This window comes from Apis mellifera, linkage group LG3, assembly GCF_003254395.2.
Source record: "Apis mellifera strain DH4 linkage group LG3, Amel_HAv3.1, whole genome shotgun sequence".
NCBI classification, from domain to species: domain Eukaryota; kingdom Metazoa; phylum Arthropoda; class Insecta; order Hymenoptera; family Apidae; genus Apis; species Apis mellifera.
The window spans coordinates 11,295,126-11,318,980 of record NC_037640.1 but is presented as its reverse complement, the minus strand read 5'-3'; the positions used below and the strand labels follow the sequence as shown (position 1 = coordinate 11,318,980).

The 23,855-nt window shown below is 34.9% G+C and overlaps 1 protein-coding gene across 9 annotated transcripts in view; it reads right to left on the bottom strand.

Annotated features, from left to right (window-relative positions):
- The window catches only part of LOC724344 (probable Ras GTPase-activating protein), a 376,738-nt gene that overhangs the window by 152,438 nt on the left and 200,445 nt on the right, over positions 1-23,855 (bottom strand). For 8 of the 9 annotated variants that reach the window (XM_026439477.1, XM_026439479.1, XM_026439473.1 and 5 more), the window contains one exon: positions 23,243-23,311. The exons of the other annotated variant lie outside the window; for it this stretch is intronic. In XM_026439477.1, coding sequence (XP_026295262.1) covers positions 23,243-23,311 — 69 coding nt within the window. The remainder of the gene's footprint in view (positions 1-23,242; positions 23,312-23,855) is intronic. 9 annotated transcript variants of the gene reach the window in all.

Here is a 23,855-nt window from a genome sequence, read left to right as displayed (position 1 = left end):
AAAAGAAATATGTCTGATAAAAGCAAAATTTTAAATTTTATAGTATTATAATTAAATTAATAAATTGGATATTAAGTTAATTCTTTATAACATTTAAACTGCATTTAAAAATTATATTATATCTAAATTAAAAATAATATGTCTGATAAAAACACATAAAATTTTGAATTTTATAGTATTAATTAAATTAATAAATTGGATATTTTGTTAATTTTTTATAACATTTAAATTGCATTTAAAAATTATATTATATCTAAATTAAATTAACATTTAAATTTCATTTAAAAATTAATATAAATAAGTTAATTCTTTATAACATTTAAATTTCATTTAAAAATTAATATAAATAAGTTAATTCTTTATAACATTTAAATTGCATTTAAAAATTAATATAAATTATATTTTAAATTATATTATATCTAAATTAAAAAAAATATATATTTGATAAAAGCATATAAAATTTTGAATTTTATAGTATTAATTAAATTAATAAATTGGTTATTAAGTTAATTCTTTTTTGACAATTTAAATTGCATTTAAAAATTAATATAAATTATATTATTAAATTATATTATATAATTATATTAATTTAATTACATAATTATATTAAATTATATTATCTAAATTAAAAGTAATATATATCTGATAAAAGAACTATTTTGATAAAATATTCATGTATATATAAATTCGTATGACGAGCGAAAAGGAACGAGAAACGGGAAAAAAGAAAAGAAGCGAAGAAAGAAAGGGGAAATTTGCACGTGCACAGGTAACATCAGCCGGCCGATGTTTGGCACACAAATGGAAAACTTTCGTTCGGATCTATCTTGGCTATCGGTGCCCTGTAATCAAATTCTCCGCCCGCTTAATCACGCACGTTCGATGAGACACCGGTAACTCGACACTCGAAATGGGGCAACGATACTTGCTTTGCAACGCGAGCTGTCTATTTCCGAGCTGGATGGCACAACGGGCAACTATTTAAATAAAAACGAGACAAGGATGGAAAATTGGAAAGCAAGCAGAAAAATCGAAGGAAGAAAGTTAATTCCGTCTTTGCGATCTCGAATCAACGCGAGATTCCTGTCCTATTTTTCGTCATCCGTTAGATCTAAAGTTTTCTTCATAGCCGTTGTATAACACGAAGAAATTTTCAATATAAAAAATATAAAAAAGTAAGAAGGGAAGGATCGAATATTTCGATTGGCTTCGAGTGATAAATTGCACGTCGAGAAGCAGGGTTATTTAAGTATGGTTTCGACGCACGTGTAACAACAAAACGCGAGGATCTATGATAAAATGTTTCCTTTCGGCTGATCATTCACCGTGCGAACAGGTGCGATACCCTTTTATCCTTCAGGAAACCAGCTCGTTTGTCCCTGGCAATACACGCTTTTATCGATAAAACACGCGAATGGAATAATTTTTCATACGAGAAAAACGATATTTCGACTTATTTCGCAAAAGCGTAATTCGAGATCGAGATACGTATCTGTTCGCATAAGCTAAGAATTCGATCCGAATAACAGTATAATAATAATACCGTTCAACCTCATCCTTCTATTTCATCTTAATGACCACGGTTATTATCGTTAACAGCTTCTGCCACTATTTCCACCGTTATCATTGCTCAACGTAATTTATCCTATATAATAATAATAATAATAATAATAATAATTATTCCAACTCTGATTCTAGCCTCTTAATGTCGTTATTGTTTCCCTCGCTTTATTGTACCGTGGAAGTTTACGTTAAAATTTAACGATAAAAAAAAGTTTATTAATTCGAATAAATACAATTCTCAATTCCACTTCTCTTCTCAAGTAGATCTTCTATTTGTAACGCGGAGAAAGGTAACAGGAGATAAGAGGACAAACTTTTGAGAATTATTAACAAATTGATCGATTGAATCAATGAAATCAATGCGGCTTATAAAATCGTTAACGACCGATCGAGACTCCGGTGCTGCGTGTGCTTCGAGGCAAGAAATCGGACGCAGCTGTACGGTAAAAAATCGATCGAGCCCCCTAAAACAAGCGCGCCACGACGATCTTATTCGGTGACCAAATACGGGAAGGGGGGCGAAACGATAGAGAATAACTGGTTTTCACTTTCATACGCGGTACGACACGAACGGCCACGAACGGGCAGAAAATATGGCCGGCCAGATACGCTGCTGGAAAGATCGTCCGAACAAAAAAGTCAAGGTTTCTTTGCGGTATACGTGACTCGTGCATCGCCGTGCGATTCTCTGCCTTGCCCGCTAAATCGGCCGACTATCGATATCGGGAACGAGTTACGTGTTCGATGCCGTTTCGATACCGATTCCATCGTTGGAAGAACTTTTAATTTTTCAGTCTGACAATCTTTCTAGAAATTATTATTCCAAATATCACGAAAATTCGATCGAAATTCTTCGATTTTGGTAAAGGAAGAATGTATTTTGACGCATAAAATAATTTTTTGTTACTTGTTGCATTTATCTAATATAATTGATAAATGTATGTTACTTTTTTCATTGCACTGATGATTTATTAAAAAAATAGATTCGAATGAAAATATATGACTCATCATGTATACTGTACGAGTAGTAATGATTGTAATGAAATTTCAAAGATCGAGGAAAAAAATTACTTTAGAGAAAAACGTAAAAGAGAACGTAAAAGAGAACGTGAAAAAACGTATCGAGGAAATCATTTTTAGACGCATCGTAAAGTAACGATTCAAAAAAGTCGACTACGTCACGAGAGATATGCAATCATATTGAAACAATGTATACAAGAAAGCCTCGTTAGGCAACCTATTATATACTGGCACAGTTGTGTAAAGTCCTGGCAAAAACTATCGAAAATTCTATAGACAATACCATTCCCTCACTGTTTTTTTTTTCCTCACTTCCATTCTAACGTAAACTATGAAAAGCTCGTCATCAACAATATCGAATACCTAGAACCTTGTGATTCCACGAATCAAATCGTTCGAAAAACAGTGTCACGTAACGCGTCGCAATAACATTTACCTTCCCCTATGTATATATATATATACACACGAGAGACAGGTGTTAACCTCAAATGAATTTTGTAATTCGTTAACGACGCGAGTAATAGAGATCGTGTATCGAGTTCGAAATATTCATTTAAACTCGAATTTGTCAAGGAGCTCGCACGATTCGTGAACATCTTCACGTCAAAAGAGACACGCATACACTTGAACGCATACACAGACGCACACACGTTCGAATCCTTTTGTCCGTTTCCAGCACGCTTCTCTCTCCTTCTCTCTTTTTCCTCTGCTCTTTGTCCCACACTTTGTCGACTGCGTAAACAACCAGGCCTCGTCCATCGCCGTACCCGGCACCCACACGAAATCTAATCTGCCTAATCTACGATTCGGTATCTGGTAGCTAACCGTTCGTACAGATATTCACGAAGCGTGGACGGGAAACGCGAACGCGATACCACGAACCCAATTGTCACCGTTTCGATTTCGACAGAGTCGCGCGGACTCGCTTGTGTATACACTCGTATACATTACCAGACGTTTTCCTCGATTCGTCCGCACACACTGGTTTCCAACTGGGTATTATCGACTCGACGCACTTTTTCACAGACTCTTCGTATCGCGACACTCGTTTCACGCGCGAAGAAAACGGTTGAAACACACCTCGGACACGAGTCGCAGAGCGGAGCACCTCGATCGTTTCGTACCGTCGCGCAGGAACATCGGAACTGGACTGCACGAAGGAATCCCTGCTTAGCGAACGTAGGAGGTGGAAATTAGTTCGTACAGCCGCCGCGACTGCGTGGTCGTGGCGCTGCGCTCGTACGACTATCGTGAATACGAATCAGCTGATTTCTGACGTATTTTCAACGAACGAGAAACAAAATTAATAATACCGATCAATCGTATACAATATACCTCTCCTACCTCTCCTTAATTTTTCGATCTGTTTTCTATCTCGAATGACGAAATAATTCGCGATTAAAATTTACTTTGCAACATTTTGGCTCGATTATATTTCTTATTCGATTATATTTCGAGTTGCGAGGCGGTAGTTCGTGGCGCTTTATAACGGCGCTTCGACAGTTTCTATTACGCTATTGTTGAATATCATGTATCGCATAAGTACTGTTTTAATGCCTTGATTAAAATTATTTAATGAGAATAACAGTACATTATTACAATATTTCTATGTAACGCATTCTACAAATTATTCTATAATATTTCCAGCCAATTTTAGTAATCCACCAGAAAATGATTTGTATCCTTTCTCGACCGCATATATATCTGATTTTATCGTCGTGCGTGATATATCAATTAAAAAATTTTCTCCTTCGAAAAAGTAGATAAAAACCGACCGTCGGATAAATCGCTTCGAAATAAAGATTTGGCACGCGTCCCAGCCATCTCGTCCATCCATATTATCCGATCTTCACATCCTTCGATAATAAAACGATCGAAAAATTTATTACGCCGCTCGTTTCCATGTCCTTCGCACGAAATTATTACGCTTAAAACCGAAGCGAACGTCCATCTTTTTCCTTCGCGAATGCGATCAAAGCTGAAAGACGAAAAGAGACGAGAAACGTTCAAGAGTTTCGAAAATCTCCTAGCTTCTTCTCGAGGGCATAAAGTACGTGGCGCGCGCCAAGTTGTCTGCTGTCGAGACGGGCGCAAGAAGGAAAGCCAAAAAAAAAAAAGAAAAAAACAAGAACAAGGCTAAGATATCTCAGTAGAGGAGAAGAAGCACAGACGGGACAGGCAAAGAAAAAGAGAAATGGAGAGAGGAATGGCACGAGCGCGCATCTCTCAGCTGGAGGTTTCCCTGGGCCCCATACGTCGCTAGGGGAAAAATATCAGTCGCCATGGAAATTTCACTTAAATGGAAACGAACTTGAATTTCGATTTCGTGAAATTGAAAAATAGTTAAAATGGAGGAAGGAATTGAATCAACCTTGCAAAATTTATGAGATTTCGTCAGTGTAATGTAATTCATGATTTAGTAGATAAATATCCCGATATTCAATATATTTCTGCTCGATTAAGAAAGAAATTTCCAACGATATCTGTTATTCTATCGCTACGAAAAAAGTGTTACGTTATAGATACGCATTCGTAACGCGAATTAAATTGCAATTAAATTTGACCTTTTTCGACGGCCATTCCGACCACATTATGGGAATTTTATACGAGCATAGGAAAATGAAACGTTCCATATCCAAGAGTATATTAATACTGTTAAAAGCAGTTAATGACAGTATCCTTTCATAAAGTCCAATTACATTATAGTCACTGTACACGTATACACGTGTATTCCATATTCCGAGTCCACAGACGGAACGTTTTATTAGTTTCGCAAAAAAAAAAAAAGAAAAAGAGGAAGAAAAAAAAAGAAACATTCAAAACTTGTTTCAAGTATAATCAAGCACAGTTCGTCGACTCATATAATTACATCCTCTTTTCAGACGAAACTTTATTAACTCCATATTTCTTCTCTTCGAATTTTCCATCTTCCTCTTCTTTTTTTTTTTTCATACACCGATTATCCGTTAAAGACTAATAAATCTATATTCGTATATACAATTTCTTAATTTATCATCGTAAAAATCCGGGATTTAAATCCGCCTCTTATCATAATAATACGATAAACAACTAACCACCTGTTAATTTCCACGTCTTCCGTATAAATTACGCATGAGATAAAAAAGAAATTGATTAATCGAGATAATAACAACTACCCTCCCTACATATATTTTATTGCATATTAAATCCATTAATTATATTACTCCAACGAAATGAATTTATCTCGTCCTATATAATAACAACAATAATAATAATAATAAGAATTCGTTGCTCGCAAAATTGTTGCCGCGTCTTCTTTTCAATCTCCGATATTTAATAAACACCGAATAAAAACATTATATCCCGAAATCGAGGCCGCTCTTAAAACGCATCGAAGAGGATTATTACGAGAAAGGAGGAGGGGGAGATTCGAGCGAGCGGTGCAAAAATTGAAAGGCAATTACGAAAGCGAAAAATGGGGGAAAAAAACGGCGTGCACTCGGTGACAGGTCGCCCCATATCGACAGGGTGGTATAGAATTTTATGGGTCGTGAAAAAAATTCGATCGATTTACACGATCTCTCTTTCTTTCTCTTTTTAAATTCGAATAAAACTGCCCGCGGCGAGCCACGAATACACGAGTAGTGGTGGCACAAAAGCCTCTGTTAATTAGAAAAAATCGCAGAGGGATGAAAATCGTCCTCTCTCTGTAGAAGGAAAAAAGGAAGAAGTCACATTCGATGTTGCACATTCTCGATTATTATTCTATTCGAAATTATTAAAATAATTCCTTCTACGAACGGAAATAATTTAATTCGGATCGAATTTTTTTAATCTCTTTCAAGTTTCTCAAGTTGGAAATATTTACGTTCGCGTTAATTCGGCTTTCCCTCCTCGTTCCTCGAACGCGCGTGGAACCATTCATCTTCTCCCTTGCGCCACTTTACCTACCAACCGACTTTACGCGCCTCCTCCTCCTCCTCCTCCTTTGCCAACCCTTTTCCAGACGCGCCATACGCTTTAGTGCGCTCACTTGCCGCGATTATTTTTAGCCTGGCCATCCTCTTATCCTCGTGGATGTTGGAAACGTTCGAATGGGATCCATCCATCCGGGTGGATGTGATTCACGCTGATCGCGGGGAAAATTTGTCGGGATGAGAAATGGGACGTTAAATGGTAATCGAGTCCGGCGGTATTCCATCTTCTTTGATGTGCACGGGTCAGGGACGAAGGTGATATTATCCGACGTGGATATATAAAATGTATATATATATGTGTGTGTGTATTTCTTTTTTTCAGGAACGATCATCAGTCGAGCGAGTTGATTCGTTGTGCAATTTGGATTCCAGTTTTCTCGTTTCTCGGGAGTTAAGCCGCTTTTTCTCCTCGATCGAAGGTAAATTGCTTTTGTGTCGTTCGACTTTTCTTTTCTTTCTCGAGGTAATGGAAGTAAAAGTTTCGTGGAAAATTTTCTTTTAAAGAGAGGAAAAAATAGATCTACGATTGATTACGATCATTTATCTATCTATATATTTTGGAAAAAGAAAGTTATCGGATGTGCCGCTCCCTACGATTATCGAAGCCGATATCTCTAAGATAACTATATTTGTGTATACAAGTTATATTCAATGAGGTGGAAAAAAAAATTGTCGGAATTCTCGATAAATTTATAATAATAATAATAATAAGTTCGTAGAAAGTTCCTTCCTTTCAAAATCCACGAAGAGTTAAAATGAGCACGTATCGTTCGCGCAAGAAACTTCGTGAAATAAAAAAAAAAAAAACAAAACACGAAATGGCGGGCGGAGATCGATCCGTGTCCGATAAAACAAAACGAAACGAGCAAGTTTGTCCGGCGAATCGAGCGGATTCGCTTGATAAATGGTGCATAGTAAGCACGGAAGGAGGAACAACTCTTCCGAGTTACACAATTTCGAAAGAACGCTCTTCGATTCTCGTATCCGGCTACAATATTTCTATGATCGTGGAAATGGTGGATAACGATGGCCGTATTAAACAAAAATAATAAGGTTTCGAAGAATTTAGGAGATTTATAATCCAAGTTATAAAAATATTTAGTGCTTTAGACAAGAAATATTCAACGTATTTTACGATAGCATTGAAAATCGTAACGATGGACTATACGAAAAAATATAGTTTACGATGGCTCATATGGTAACATAGAAATGGATAGCAATAATGGCGGCTATATAAGAAAATGTATAATCGATGCTATTCGAATAAAATTTAGAATTGTGAGACTTGGTTCGACGAAAGAATATTCCCTTTACCAAGAAAATCGGCCACAATAAGCTACGCGAAAAAATATAGTCGACTCTAGAACGCTCGTATGGTAACGTATTAAATGAACCACGATAATGATTATACGAGAAAATATAATCGATAATTTTATTGTCTCTTTGAATAGAATTTTGAGTTGAGAGACACTATTTAATCCAAGTTCTATCTAAAGAATATTCCTTTATCAAGAAAATCGTATACATAATTATGTAAATTATATATAAAAAAAAATATACACATAATATCAATTCTATAATATGCTCATACGGTAATATAGAAATGGAGCATAAGGGATAATAGGCCATATAAGAAAATACGATCGACCCTATAATTTTATTCGAATAAAATTTAGAGACGCTTAAAAAAGACAATTTACGAGTCCAACAAAAGAGTATATTCCACACTTTATCGAGAAAATCGGCCAGGATAATTGTACTCTACGCGAAAAAATACAATCGACTCTGCAAAGCTCATATGGTAACGTAGATAATGGCTACGTGAGAAAATATAATCTCTACAATTCATACGCTCGAATAAAATTTAGGAATGAGATTTAATTTTAAAGAATTTCGAAATATACTTAAGAGTTTGATTGATAGATTCAGCGAGTTTTTCTCGATTATCGAAGGAATTTCTGGAAGGAAAGAGAGGGGAAATTTCTTCTCGAAACAGTGTTGCCTGCTCGTCGCCCGATGTAACCGAATATCCCTCGGGTGGTGTGTTGGTTTACTTGAAACGGATCCCCTCGCGTGGCAAGTAACACGCGCGAGCTTCGTGTTAATAAATGCGGGGGATGGATGCTTGTTTAACGTCGATTTTTAAACGCTCAGGGTTATTATGGAAGATTGTGTACCGAGCTGCAGTTTGTCTTTTCTGGAGGTCGTAGACTTCCTTCTCGTCTCGGTTTTCACTTTCCAAGCTGTTTGGACAATTTATAATTGGACCAAGCGAGCTGAAGGTTAGCATGAAAAAGCAGCTAAAAATACTTAAAAAACGATGGGGAAGGATGGTATATAAAATTAGGTCGATCGAATTTTTATGAAAATTCTTTCATTCCAGGAGGAAATGAATATTTTTCGAGAAGAATAAATAAATCTTCTTGGAGGCTCGAAATAATTTATAAATCGAAGAAAATTGCGAATCGATACGAGTGTTTTGTCAATTTCGAAGATTATTTGGGAGAAACAATGCATTGGCAAATGGGAGCGGTCACGATTAACCGCTACTTCCTTCGCGATTAGACGACATTTTGAGCAGGCTCGGAGTTCGTCGTTAACGAGGTTCCTTATTATTCCATCCTAAGTGCTCTCTTCCCGTTGGTTCATCATCGCTTTCGCCACTTGACCCCTTCACACCTACGAAATTACCCTCGCGCGCTCCATTCAAGGTGGCCAAAAGGGACGACCAGTGAGAGAGAGAGAGGAGAGGAATTTGATACAGGGAGAGGCAAGTTGCAAATGGAGGGAGATCAAAAGACGAACAGGGAGGCGAACAGGCTTGCAACGTGTATTTAACATTTCCAAAGTTTAATCACTTCCCTGCCACAAGTGTACCTCCGTTTTCCCTTAATAACATTTTACTTAACCCCTTTCTTTGAGCTCGTGGAAACTTTCCTTCGTGCAAACTGCGCGGTCAAACAGATCTTCGCGAGATGGATATTCAACAAACCATCTCAAACAATTTCTCTAAATTTTCTCGATATTGAAAAATCGTCTTTATCCGTCTTCCTCATTGAAAGGTTAGCTTCGAATTCATCAATAATGGATCATCTGTAGATAAACAATTCTATATCTCTAATTTCTCGATATTGAAAAATTCTTTATTCATGAATAAATATTCTTCCTTGAAAGGATAGGTTTGAAATCATCAATGGCGGATCATTTTTAGACAAACAATTCTATATATAAATCTCCAATTTCTAATTTCTCGATATTGAAAAATTCTTTATTCGTCTTTCTTTCTTGAAAGGTTAACTTTGAATTCAATGGCGAATCATTTTTATATAAATAATTCTATATAAATCTCCAATTTCTAATTTCTCAATATTGAAAAATTCTTTATTCGTGATCTTCTCTTTGTTGAAAGGTTAGCTGATACAATCAAAATAGTTCGATTCGTTGAATGGAGGATGATCATCTTTAGACAAATAATTCTATATAAATCTACAAATTTTCCAATCTCTCGATATTGAAAAATTCTCTGCTTTCTTTATTCGTGATCTTAAAATACTTCGAATCGATTCATCGAATGGCGGATGATCATTTTTAGACAAATTCCTCGTAGGAATATCTCGATTGATTAAATTCTACATAAATCTTCAATTTCTCGATATTGAAAAATCCTTGCTTCTTTTATTTGTGATCCTCTCTTGTTAAAAGATTAGCCAATCAAAATAGTTTGATTGATCGAATGGCGGACGATCATCTTCCGGATCCAAATAAGTTGTTGATGTAGGAATATCTCGAATATTACTTAAATTCTACACAAATCTTCAAGCGTGAAAATTTCTAAACTTTCTCGATATTCTCGTTTCCTTTACTCGTGATTCTCTCCTCATTGAAAGGTCAGTTGATACAACCAATCAAAATAGTTCGAATCCATTCATCGAATGGCGGATAATCATCTTTATTTAAACAAATAATTCTATCTTTAGACAAATAATTCTATATAAATCTCCAATTTCTTGGTATTGAAAAATCCTCATTTCCTTTATTCTTCTTTTCAATGAGAAGTTAGCTGATACAATCAATCAAAATAGTTCGAATCTATTAATTGAATGGCGGACAATCATCTTTATTTAAACAAATAATTCTATATAAATCTTCAATTTCTAATTTCTCGATATTGAAAAATCTTCACTTCCTTTATTTGTGATCTTAAAATAGTTCAAATCGATTGATCGAATGGCGAATGATCATTTTTATTTAGACAAATAATTTTATATAAATCTTCAATTTCTAATTTCTCGATATTGAAAAATCATCATTTCCTTTATTCGTAATCCTCTTCTCGTTGAAAAGTTAACTAATACAATCGATCAAAAAATTCGAATCGATTCATTGAATAGCGGACAACCATCTTTAAATATTCCTCAATAGCGTAGGAATATTTTATTACTTAAATTCTATCTCTAAATCTTCAATTTCTAATTTCTCGATATTGAAAAATCCTCGCTTCCTTAATTCGTGATCCTCTCCTCGTTAAAAAATTAGCCAATCAAAATAATTCGAATCGAATGACGACCATCTTTATACAAATTCCTCGCGTAAGAATATCTCGATTACTTAAATTCTATGAAAAATTCTATGAAAAATCCTCGCTTCCTTTATTCGTGATTTTAAAATATTTCGAATCGATTCATTGAATAGCGGACGACCATCTTTAAACAAATTCTTCATGTAGGAATACATCTCGATTACTTAAATTCTAAATCTCTAAATCTTCAATTTCTAATTTCTCGATATTGAAAAATCCTCGCTTCCTTTACTCGTGATCTTAAAATAATTCGTATCAATTCATTGAATAGCGGACGACCATCTTTAAACAAATTCTTCATATACGAATATCTCTATATTACTTAAATTCTATGAAAAATTCTATGAAAAATCCTCGCTTCCTTTATTCTTTACCTTCTCTCTATTAAAACGTTAGCTGACACAATCAAAATACTTCAATACTTCAATGAAATTCATCAAATTATTTTGAAATTCCTCGCCTCCTAATATCTCGAATATTACTTAAATTCTCCACAAATCTTCGAGCGTGAAAAAATCTCCAATTTCTAAACTTTCTCGATACCCTCGTTTCCTTTACTCCCCTCCTCGTTGAAACATTATATGTATCGTTGATACAATTACATTGTACCGTTGATACAATCAAAATCCTTCGTACCGACTGATCGAATAGCTTTCCTCGCGTAAGACCAGAAATAGGGGATCGCTTCGAGTCCCGACCTACATATACGCGATCGGCACCAGATGCGCTGCTCGTACGCCCGCATCCGCGTACACACATAAGTTTGGCGCATTAACCTGGCTCTCGGCCATGCCGCGTCGTAAATACGGGTTAACAATGGCTGTGGCTGTGGCGTGGCCCGCGACAATAACGTTCGAGACGGGTCGGAAAACTCGGGGAAAGGGTATATATTGAGTATACAGAGTTTGTGTATAGTTTCTTCGAGACACTCGCGTAAATTAAGTTCGAGTCGGGCGTTGGTGCGAAAGAGATGACAATCGCGCATGCGCGGGACACGATTATTCGGCCGCTCTTGCGTTTATCAACCAGTGTGCGTTATTCCATTCGACTCGCTCTCGATGAGCGATCTTGCACTCTCCAATTTCTATTTCTATAATTCGTTTTTCTAGCGGATTTCTCTTTTCCAAGTTGGTAATTGTTATATATATGTGTATGTATATTAGGTTTAATTATAAATGAATTCAATTTTATACTCTTCCTTCGAATTTATATATGTATGTATATATTTTTAATTACAGTTTCTTTCTGCTAGATTTCTCTCTTTCAACTTGATAATTGTTACATATAATCAAGTTTAATTATATAAATTTCAACGTTCAAAAGCGAGTTGCAAGGAATTCTCCTCGATAGAATTTCCATTTCTATAATTTTTATAAATATATGTGCTTTTAATTACATTTTTTTTCTACTAGATTTCTCTCCGCTTGATAATTATTATATATATATTAAATTTAATTACAAACGTTCAATGTTTCTCTATTTCGAATTCTATTTCTATCTCGAATTTCCAATTTTTATAAATATACATTTTTAATTATATTTTCTTCTTCTACCAGATTTCTCTCCAATTCAAAGAGTTTAAACATAGTTAAGTTGTTAAGTGAAAAATGAAATATAGATAAAATATTCTATAAAAGTTTATTTTCATTCATACGCAATTATTAGAGCAATTCTGCTACGTAATTTCGATCGATCAAAGAATTTTGAAAATCTTGAACGGAATAAAAAAAGATGGAAAAAGTTCCACATCGAGCCCGTTGTTTCACAGCCTCTCATCACCCTTCATTGTTCTCCGATTTTCCCTCTTCTTTCCATTCTTTCTCGCATATACGCATACACATTACACCTGAGCGCAGCCGCTAAAAGATAAATAGAGTTGCATTGTTCGGGGCGAGCGTTACGTGAAACAGGGACGTTCATTGTGAGCTTGGCTCCAATTCTCCGTTTCCACGGAGAAGGGAGGAGGAGGCGTGGAGACCTCGAGGTCGAGCTCGCACCAACGTAGTTGCATCGAAGTCGAAATCGTCGCTCCAAAAGGGACCAATGCCAACCGGCCAATTTCCATACGGGCAAAAGTTACACAACAAACCAGTTAACGCGTACACGTTTCAACTTGCACGAAATTAGGAGATCGTGGCCCATGAAACTTGGGGATCCAAAATCATTATTCCAACTTTCGTCAACTATGAATGAAAATGGAAACGAATAATCATTCATGACTCGATTTTTCCTTTCAGTTGTGGTATCTTTATCTCGGGTAAAGAAGATTTTATTGCGAAATTAATGCGAGATATTTGAATTTGCCGCCAATTTTGCATCAAGTCGTTGACAACCTTGAAAAAAGAACAGTTTGAGAGTTTAGGGTTGGTAAAAATGGAGCGTTATACGATACAACATCATGGAAAAGCGGATGCTGGTTTTTCCAGCGAAATAATCCTAAGCGACGAAGCGCGTTTTCACCTCGACGGCTTCGTTGATCGGCAAGATTGCCGCGTTTGGGGTTCGGAGAAGCCACGCGCGATTGGCGAAAAACGAACGCACCCGCAACGCGTCACCGTTTTGGCGCGGATTTTGGCCAGGAGGCGTCATCGGGCCGTACTTTTTCGAGAACGAGGCTGGTCGAGCAGCGGCCGTTAACGGCGCTCGATATCGCGACGCGATAACGCGGTTCTTTCTGCCGAAGTTGGATGACATCGACGCGGCCGATACGCGGTTTCGACGAGACGGTGCCACGTGCCGTGCGGCCAACCAAACGATTCGATTGCCGCGCGAGACGTTTCCTGGTCGCGCACTTTCTCGTTTCGGCGATCGGAATCGGCCTCCTGGATCGCGCGATTTAACACCATTAGATTTCTTCTTACGGGGTTGTTCGAAGCGAAAGGTCCACGTCGACGATCCCGCAACCACGCGCGCATTACGAGAGGAAATTAAACGCTGCGTGGACGAGATTCGGCCACGATTGTGCGGAAAGGTGATGAAAAATTTGGACGAAAGGGTGCGTATGTGCCCTATCCTATGTACTTTACGATTACTAAAAACTCTCTTTTATATCTAATTCAAATCTTGCGTTAATTTTGGGACACCCTTTATTAACGTCGAAGAAAATTTTTACTTCGTTTATTATTTGCTTCCAACTGCTTTTAATATAGCGTAATAAAAGATGATTTTGAAAATTCATTCACATTAATTCTTATTAAGAAATCTTCCTTCGATCAAACAGAACAATTTCAGTTCTTTTTGGATGAAAAGGGAGGAACGATCGCGAGAGATGGAAAGGCAGGATCGATCGCGCTCCCGTTTCCCGGGAAAATTGCACGGAATTCAGGGAATCCGCAGCATTGTCCGCGGGCTTGCAGACAACACTCGAAATCTGGGGCAAGTTTAACGAGCGCCGCGAAAAAGCCAAGTTATCCAAGTTTCCGTGGCGAGAGGCCGGGTCGAGTGGCTTTCTATCGTTAAATCGACACGCGAGTTCGCGCGAACACAGTTTCGTTTCCTTCTCGTTTTCTTTTTTTTCCTCCTTCTGGAAGGGAAAAAGAGAATACTCTTACGTGCGCACGCGAGTTCCAGAAACGGATTCGTTCCGCGTGGGTAAAGATTGTAGATTTAAATAATATTGGAGAGCAAGGAGGGGACATTTCGTGTAAAAAAGGAAAAAAATAGAAAACATAGAATTTAATCGAGTATTTTGCTCAAAAAGTGCAATCTAATATCCAAATCTTGTAACAAAATACGTAAATATTGTTAAGTCAATATTGTCAGTTTCTTTTCAAGTATCTAACAAATCTGATATTTTATACGAATGAAGTTTAAATAAAAATCTGCTTTATTGCATAGACGAGTCTCTCAATGATCGTCGGTTTTTCTTATCTTTGGAAAAGTAAGAATTCGTTTACCAACATCGAGTGTCCTAAAAAAAAAGGAATCTAATTATGATTTAATTAAATATTTCGCTTAACTCTGACCGTCCTTCTTAAATCCAAATACAACAATATGAGTTTAACTCGCTTTCAAGTATCTTTTGATATCTCTTCGTACGTCACGTTTTACATTGCGTTCTTTCTGCATTCTCGCATAAATCCATACGTTATTAAATATTATCCCCTTGAAGGATGATTCTCAGCCAGTATTTGGATCGATGAGGCGACAATATTTATTTATTTTTGATTTTTTTAGAATATCGTGAATAGATTCTTTACAATCTTTATAAATAATCTTACGAAGAATAGATGAAGAATAATATATAGTCAAATAGCTAGATTTTTCTTATCTCTTAAATCGGATCGAATTGTATCTTAGTCTGAGTTTGAATTAATCAAACTCAAAATGGTAATAAAAATATCATCCTCAATGTTTTCGTAAACATGAAATGTGAAGAATTTCTCGTTATCGAATGAACAAAATTGTTTCTATTTATAAAGAGATTGACGATAAGAGAGAAGGAGAGCAGCGATGAAGATGAAGATTAGGATGAAAAAAATTATGTTAATAGATCTTAAGAAGGATTATAAACTTCAATTTATAATAAAATAGACAAAACATCAAAACGAAACAAGGATACAAAGTTTAACATTCGTTACAATTAATTTTCTTCCTTTGAAAGACGCGTAAAATATCGAGGTATATATAAAGGTTTTATAATTCGCGCGTTTTCAATATGAACGCGAAAACGTTATCAAATGAACAAAATCGCTTCTATTTGTAAAAAGATTGACGATAAGAGAGAAGGAGAACAACGATGAAGATGATGAAAAAAGAGGAAAAATTATATTAATAGATTTTAAGAAAGATTATAATTTCAACTTATAATAAAATAGATAAAATATCAAAACGAAACAAGGATACAAAGTTTAACATTTGTTACAACTAATTTTCTTCCTTTGAAAGACGCGTAAAATATCGAGGTATATATAAAGGTTTTATAATTCGCGCGTTTTCAATATGAACGCGAAAACGTTATCGAATGAACAAAATTGCTTCTATTTATAAAAAGATCGATAATAAAAGAAAGAAGGAGAGCAGCGATGAAAATGAAGATGAAAAAAATTATGTTAATAGATCTTAAGAAGGATTATAACTTCAATTTATAATAAAATAGATACATCAAAACGAATACAAAGTTTAACATTCGTTACAACTAATTTTCTTCCTTTAAAAGACGCGTAAAATATCGAGGTACATATAAAAGTTTTATAATTCGCGCGTTTTCAATATGAACGCGAAAACGTTATCGAATGAACAAAATTGCTTCTATTTAAGTAAAAAGATTGACGATAAGAGAGAAGAAGAGCAGCAATGAAGATGATGAAAAAAGAGGAAAAATTATGTTAATAGATCTTAAGAAGGATTATAACTTCAATAGGTATACATAAAGGTTTTATAATTCGCGCGTTTTCAATACGAACGCGAAAACGGAATCCTATATATCCGTTCGATGGAAGCGTGGAAGGATCCCACGCGCTGCGTTGATGGATCCTCTGTCGACGTTTTCTCCAACGTTGCCACCCGTGCCGTTTCGTTTAACATTCTAAGCGGTGGCCGCCGTTGGAATCCTCGCATCGCGATTCCGAGCCACGCGCACGCGCAACGCCGTGGCGCAGCTGCAATGCGCGATCGGGCTCTGGATCGAGGAATTGGAAATACTCGGCGAGCCGGTTGACAATTTTCACCAAGGAAATGCATAGAATCTGCATAGGGGAGGGGGAGGATATATTTCATCGCGTTCAGCCACGATTTGCAAATCCTTTATGTCGCTTTTCCTTGCGTTTCCTTGATCGAGGAAATTGATTGAATGGAATCCTTCAATTGCTTGGATAGATGCGGCAATAATTGAACGGCGACGATTTATTTATGTTTGATCCTTTTAGAATATCGCTTCATGAATAGGTTCTTAAGCTGTTTACGTATAATCTTGTGAGATGTGGGATGATGTATTGTTAGGTGGCTAGATTTTTCTCAAATTAGACGACATCTTCGGCACTAGTGGTGCGAGTTCGACAGTTGTGGAAGTAGAAATATCATTTTCAAAGTTTTTGAGTTAATGAAATTAGTTCGAATGAAGATGAGTTTTTGATTCTTCGTTATTGAATATTCGTAAAGGAATTGATGATAGAGAAAACAGTGATGAATATGGAAATGAAATAAGAGATATAAGAAGATGAAAAATAAGAGTAATAAATAACGAATAGTTGAAAACAATAGTTGAAGTGAAGATATCGCAGAAGATATATAGAAAGATGGATAATATACAGAGAATCGGAAAATATATCGCGAAGAATACAATTTGTACCCGAAATTTGAACATTAGATTTTTTTAAAACTATTTCTTACTACTTGGTAACGAACTTATTAATGAAATAGTACTAAAACAAATAATTAATTTGGATTTAAAAAAGTTAGAAGGAAAAGTATTATCGCTCTACTTGCTCTGATAAATCGAGGATGCGTCTTGGTAATTGCTTCATAAAATATCGCGCGAAATAGCGATGTAGACTTTAATATTCAATAAATTTTCTTTCTTTATACGTAAAGATATATAAAAGATATTAAAGTATAAAAGTTTTACGCGTTAATTCGTATGAAATCGTAGATTAGTTGTAAGAAATTCCATCGAACGCGTTCGAATCGTGTGGAGTTGCTGTGATTTGAGAGGAGTGAAAAGGTTAATATTCAATAATTTTCTTTTTTTACACGTAATAATATTAAAATATAAAATTTTGCGTGTAAATTCGTGTGTGAAATCATAGACTAGCTATAAGAAATTCCATTGAACGCGTTCAAATTGTGTGGAGTTGTTGGTTCGACCAGAATGCAAAAGATAAATATTCAATAATTTTTTTTTCTTTATACTTTTCTTTTAAAGATATATAAAAGATATTAAAATATAAAAGTTTTACGCATTAATTTCTGTGTGAAATCATAAATTAACTATAAGAAATTCCATCTAACGCGTTTAAATCTTATGGAATTGCGAGCGGAGTAAAAAGGATTAATTCAATAATTTTCTTTCTTTATATGTAAAAATATATAAAAGATATTAAAATATAAAAGTTTTACGTGTGAAATTGTAGATTAGCTGTAAGAAATTCCATCGAACGCGTTCGAATCGTGTGGAGTTGTTGGTTCGATCAAAGTGCAAAAGGTTAATATTCAATTTTCTTTCTTTATACGTAAAGATATTAAAATATAAAAATTTTGTGCGTAAATTCGTGTGTGAAATCATAGATTAACTATAAGAAATTCCATCGAACGCGTTTAAATCTTATGGAGTTGCTGTTCGACCAGAATGCAAAGGATTAATATTCAATAATTTTTTTTTTCTTTACACTTTTCTTTTAAAGATATATAAAAAATACCAAAATATAAAATTTTTGAGCATTAATTTTCGTGTGAAATCGTAGATTAACTATAAGAAATTCCATCGAATTGTGTGGTTGGACCAAAATGCAAAGGAATGATATTCAATAATTTTCTTTCTTCACACATAAAGATATATAAAAGATATCAAAATATAAAAATTTTACGCATTAATTTCCGTGTGAAATCGTAGATTAACTATATATATAAATTCCATCGAACTCATGAATTCGAATCGTGTGAAGTTGCTAGTTCGAGCGAAACACGACTGCAAATGGTTAAAAGAACTAATTAACGAAGATGGAAGAAGAAGATCATTCTTCATTAACCGAGAACAGAAACGTATTCGTTTCTTCGAAAACATCGCTTGTTTCCCTCTTCGAGGGAAATTGTTCGTTAAAGCGAATCCTTTGTCTCTCTCGCTCGAAAAACTTGAACTTGATCAATCGAAAATTGAATGGCGATTGAATAACGCGTTGCACGATCACAGAGAGAGAGAAAGAGAGGAGATAGAAATAACTTCGGAAATTGGGGATCGCAAAGAAACGATAAACGACTCGATAAAGTTTGAAGTTAGAAAGAGATAAGTGGAAAATGCATGGGAAGGGAAGACACGAGTTTCTGTGAAGGGTGTGAAGGGGAAATACGGGGAAGCAGCTGCAAGCTGAACCGCGTATTTGCGCCTGTTTGAATAATTAAGCAACGGACGAATCGGTGGAACGCGTTCCAACCGCGACGAGGGAAATCGATATCGATTCCATTCGAAGTGTGAGGATCTTGGAAAAGACTGTGTGTCGTAATTCTTTGTCATTTTTGGAGAGAATGATTTTAAAATTATCGATAAATTTGTTCTTCTTCTACGATCTAGTGATTCTCGATCGAGTTCGAATTACTTCAACGAATTACTTGTGACGCCATTCTTTTGTTTCTCGCAAATCGACAAGTTTTGACAGATATTGTGCCATTTAAAGGATGTTGAAGGGTTTTTCTCCAATTTCTTTCTTTTCTTTTTCTTTTTCTGAGGGTTAATAGAGAGTTGAAGGTGTTGGAATTCTAGAGACTTACGAATCGTTCGATTGTAAGTCGGGTCGATCGATATAGAAATTTTTGACAAGCGATAAGTATTGAAGGATTAATCTTTTTTTTCTTGCATACTTTGGAATATCATATATCATATCATACTTTAAAAAAAATTGAAATATTTTTAAACGAATTCTAAATTCTATCTATATAAAATTTGCAAAAAATATAAAAATCTTCTTTAAAAGACAAAGACGCGTATTATAAATTTTGGCCAATAGAAATTTTTGAGCAATAAATATTGAAAGATTAACGTATAAATTATAAATTGATTCTTTCCTTTCTTGCATGCTTTGGAATATCATATCATACTTTAAAAAAAACTGGAATATTTTTAAACGAATTCTAAATTCTACCTATACAAAATTTGCAAAAAGTACAAAAATCTTTGTCTTTTGAAAGATAAAGACGCGTATTACAATTCTTAGCCAATATTTCGCCAAGATGAAGAAATATTTTCACGTTGTTGGAACTTTATTGTTATTATTATTATTTTTTTTTTTTTACGCAATCGATAATGCCGATAATCGAACGAGTCGAAGGACGAGCGCTGTGAGAGATTCCAATCTCTTGCACCAATTTCGATCGATTCCTCCGACTCACCAAATTCCTTCGTCTTCCAAATTAAAATTTCCCGCTCTAAACTTTTTCCACGTTCCCCCAGTGGCGCATTACTCTTTTCTGACTGCTAGAAATTGATCAAAAGACGATTCGTTCTTTCAAAAATTAAAAAATATGAGATCTTAATCTTGTAACCGATTATTACTATTATTATTTTTTTTTATCGATAATGGAACGAATCGAAAAAGCGCTATGAAAGTTTCCAATCCTGTGCATCAATTTCGATTTCTTCCAAATTAAAATTTCCCTAAATTTTCGCTGCGACTTTTTCCACGTTCTTCAATGGCGCATTGCTCTTTTCTGACTGCTAAAAATTGTTCAAAAGACGATTTGTTCTTTTAAAAATTAAAAAATATGAGATCTTAATCTTGTAACCGATTATTATTATTATTTTTTCTATCGATAATCGAAGGACGAGCGTTCGATTCCTCCAATTCACCAATTCTTCCAAATTAAAATTTCCCTAAATTTTCGCCACTTTTTTCACATTCTTCCCTAATAGTGCATTGCTCTTTTCTGATTGCTAGAAATTGATCAAAAGACGATTCGTTCTTCCAAAAATTAAAAAATATGAGATCTTAATCTTGCAAGCTTGATTATTATTATTATTTTTGTATTTTGATTTTTATATCTTTATTTATATCTTGATTATTATTATTATTTTTTTTTTATAGATAATCGAAGGACGCTGTGAGAGTTTCCAATCCCGTGCACCAATTTCGATTCCTCCAATTCACCAATTCTTCCAAATTAAAATTTCCCTAAATCTTCGCTGCCACTTTTTCCACGTTCTCCCCTAATAGTGCATTGCTCTTTTCTGATTGCTAGAAATTGATCAAAAGACGATTCGTTCTTTCAAAAATTAACCGAATCGAAATACGAGATCTTAATCTTGCAACCGATTTATCCGATAAAACCTTGAATTTGGAAAATTCGGGAAAGAACTAGAAAAAAAGAAAAGAACGATTTTTAAATTTCACTCCATCCTTATTCCGTACATACGTGAACGGAATAACGATTAAGAAAACGGTGGTTGAAAGGAAAACTGTCTCGTCTCGCGATTTCAAGAAGAAGAAATCGAGAAAAGGATCTTATTATTTCACAAACGGGCCGGTTAACACCGGTGTTAAGGCTGATAATCAACGGTCGTTGGGCGAAGGAACACGGCGAGACACCGTAAACAAATAAACCACGGGACAAGCGTAATAATAATAACCGTAAAGATCGATCGGGAACACTTTGGAAAATATCTCGAAAAACAGACTGTTATCGCGAAATGAAATCGCACGAAAGAAAGAGAGAGAGAGAGAAAAATTGACGCAACACTCGACGAACGAATTGCAGTTGGTTTCACAAGGATTTGAGAAAAACGAGTTTCACGAGTTTGCAAAAAATTATCGACGATTATTGTACACGTCTCTCCATTATAATTGCGAGCTAACTTATTATTTCGAATGATGGAGGAGGGAGGATCACGCGATCCTCCTCGAAAAGGAAATAAGTGAGAAACATTCGAAGGAAAGAAAGAAACTTTCCTTTCGAGAGCAGGAAAATAAATTTGCCTCGACAAACAAAGGGTGCTTGCTACTCTGCCTCTTCGAATCTTCCAGAATTTAAAAAAGAAACAAAAGGAAAGGATTTCCATGGTATACTCAAGGTACAAGATGAGCCTCAATAAATTTTAGAATTATTTATTTTAATATAAGTATGAAAGAAGATTTAAAAGTAAATTAAAGAAATTTCTTTAATTGAAGATAGTTTTAAAAATCGCCCGTCAATTTCACTAAAATTGAAACAAATCGTAACACAGCAAAATTACTGCAAGGTGCTGTTAGATTTAAAAATTTTAGTTTAAATTAAAATACTTCTTTTACATTGAAAAGATTAAAAAAAAGGGTTTTTAAAATTTTAGAATTTAAATATTTAATAAAATTTATTAGTGGATAAATTTAAATTGTTTAAATAAAAAGTATGTTAAATTAATTATTTTGAAATAATTAAAAATTTTATAGTAATTGCTCGATTCGTTAACAAATTAACCAATGATTTCCTTCTTCTTTTTCTTCTTAGAAGAAAGAAAACGGAAGAAACACAGCTTTCGTTTAAAAATTTCCCGCCATTTCTTGGAACTCGTAGAAACGAAAGGAAGAAAAGTCAACTCCCCTCAGCTCGTCCTTTCGTCATGCCATACTTTGTGCATGCCCACAAGCTTGCAGAAATAAGCTTCCAGAAATAAAAGTTTCGCGAATTAGCCGCAAGTATCGTGCAATCGCGAAAAACACGTTCGACTATGCGCACGTATCGTTATCACAGGTGTTCTGGCTCGTTTTACAGATTTGCCACGTACGAAACAAGGTTAAATTATCCCCAAGTGCTTATATCTTGTGATAAAATCGTCCTCCTCAAGTTTAAAAATCTTGGAGGATCCTTTTTCGACTAACAAGATCCAACATTTCCTTTCTTTTTTCAAAAATATTTGCACAGGTGCGATTTCCTTCGCGACGAGTCGCGTGGAAGAGTTGCGTCGACGATGGAAAAAAAGTTCTGTCTGAAATTTTTCTAGCTCCGAGTTACGTCTATCCTTTTACGAGCAGCTTCTCTTCTTTAACGAAAATAAAAGCTCGAGCACGGCGACACGTGCTCAACTTTTAAAATCGGTCAACCGGTTCTTTCGAAAGAATTTATTTTCTCTCGAGAAATTTAAAAATATCTTGGCGATGAAAAAAAGAAAGATAAAATGAAATATCGTCGACAAGAATCGAGTGAAAGAGAGGAAAAAATACTAAATAAATGACTTTTCTTTATTTATTTATTTATTTTTTCGAGCACGCAACACAATCCGAGGCTCGACCCGTTTCGAGATTTCGACATTCATGGAATTGCGCGTTTTTCGACGCAATTCCCCCTCCCGATTATTGCCGCGATCATCACATTTTACGTAAATCTCGTTTCGACGCAAGGTCGACGCGTTTATTAGCGTGAAGAAAAATCTTTGAATATATCGCTTGATTATCGAAGAAGAAGAAGAAGAAGAATCGTAATCAAGTTTGATTAAACCGCTCTTTACCTTCGTCGTCCTCCTTCACCGTTATTTCCGGCGGAAATCCTCTCGGCAGGGACAAGGACTTTAACTCACCTGCAACAGAAACAGATATACGAGGTCACACACACTCGCCTAATTTCTTGTTTCTCATCGAAAAAAAAAAAATGTTCTTCTTCTGGAATTATATAATATTTAACGTGTTGACTGCCGCGTCTATTTAGTTTATTTGACTACTTACGAAGAATCTTTGTAGGCATTTGGAAAAATATTCCATAGGGTATATTAAAACTATTAAATTATTTTCAATCTAAAATTTTAAAACATTCTGTACAAAGCTGAAGTTGATCCGAATAATTTGTATATATAATATACAATATAATAAATAGTATATATAATATACTATTATATAATAATATTATAATAATAAAAAGTATATATAATAAATACAAAAAGTTGTATTTTTTAAATTCCTTCGTGCGTTTATCTTTTCTTTCATCTGAATAACATAATTTGCATGCAAAATTTAATACTTATAAAATTATTTTTCTGAATGGCGATATTATGTTGACTTCGTTAAAGGTTTTGACAAGATTTTGTTATATTTTCAAATAATCCTAATAATTTTTATATTTTTTTT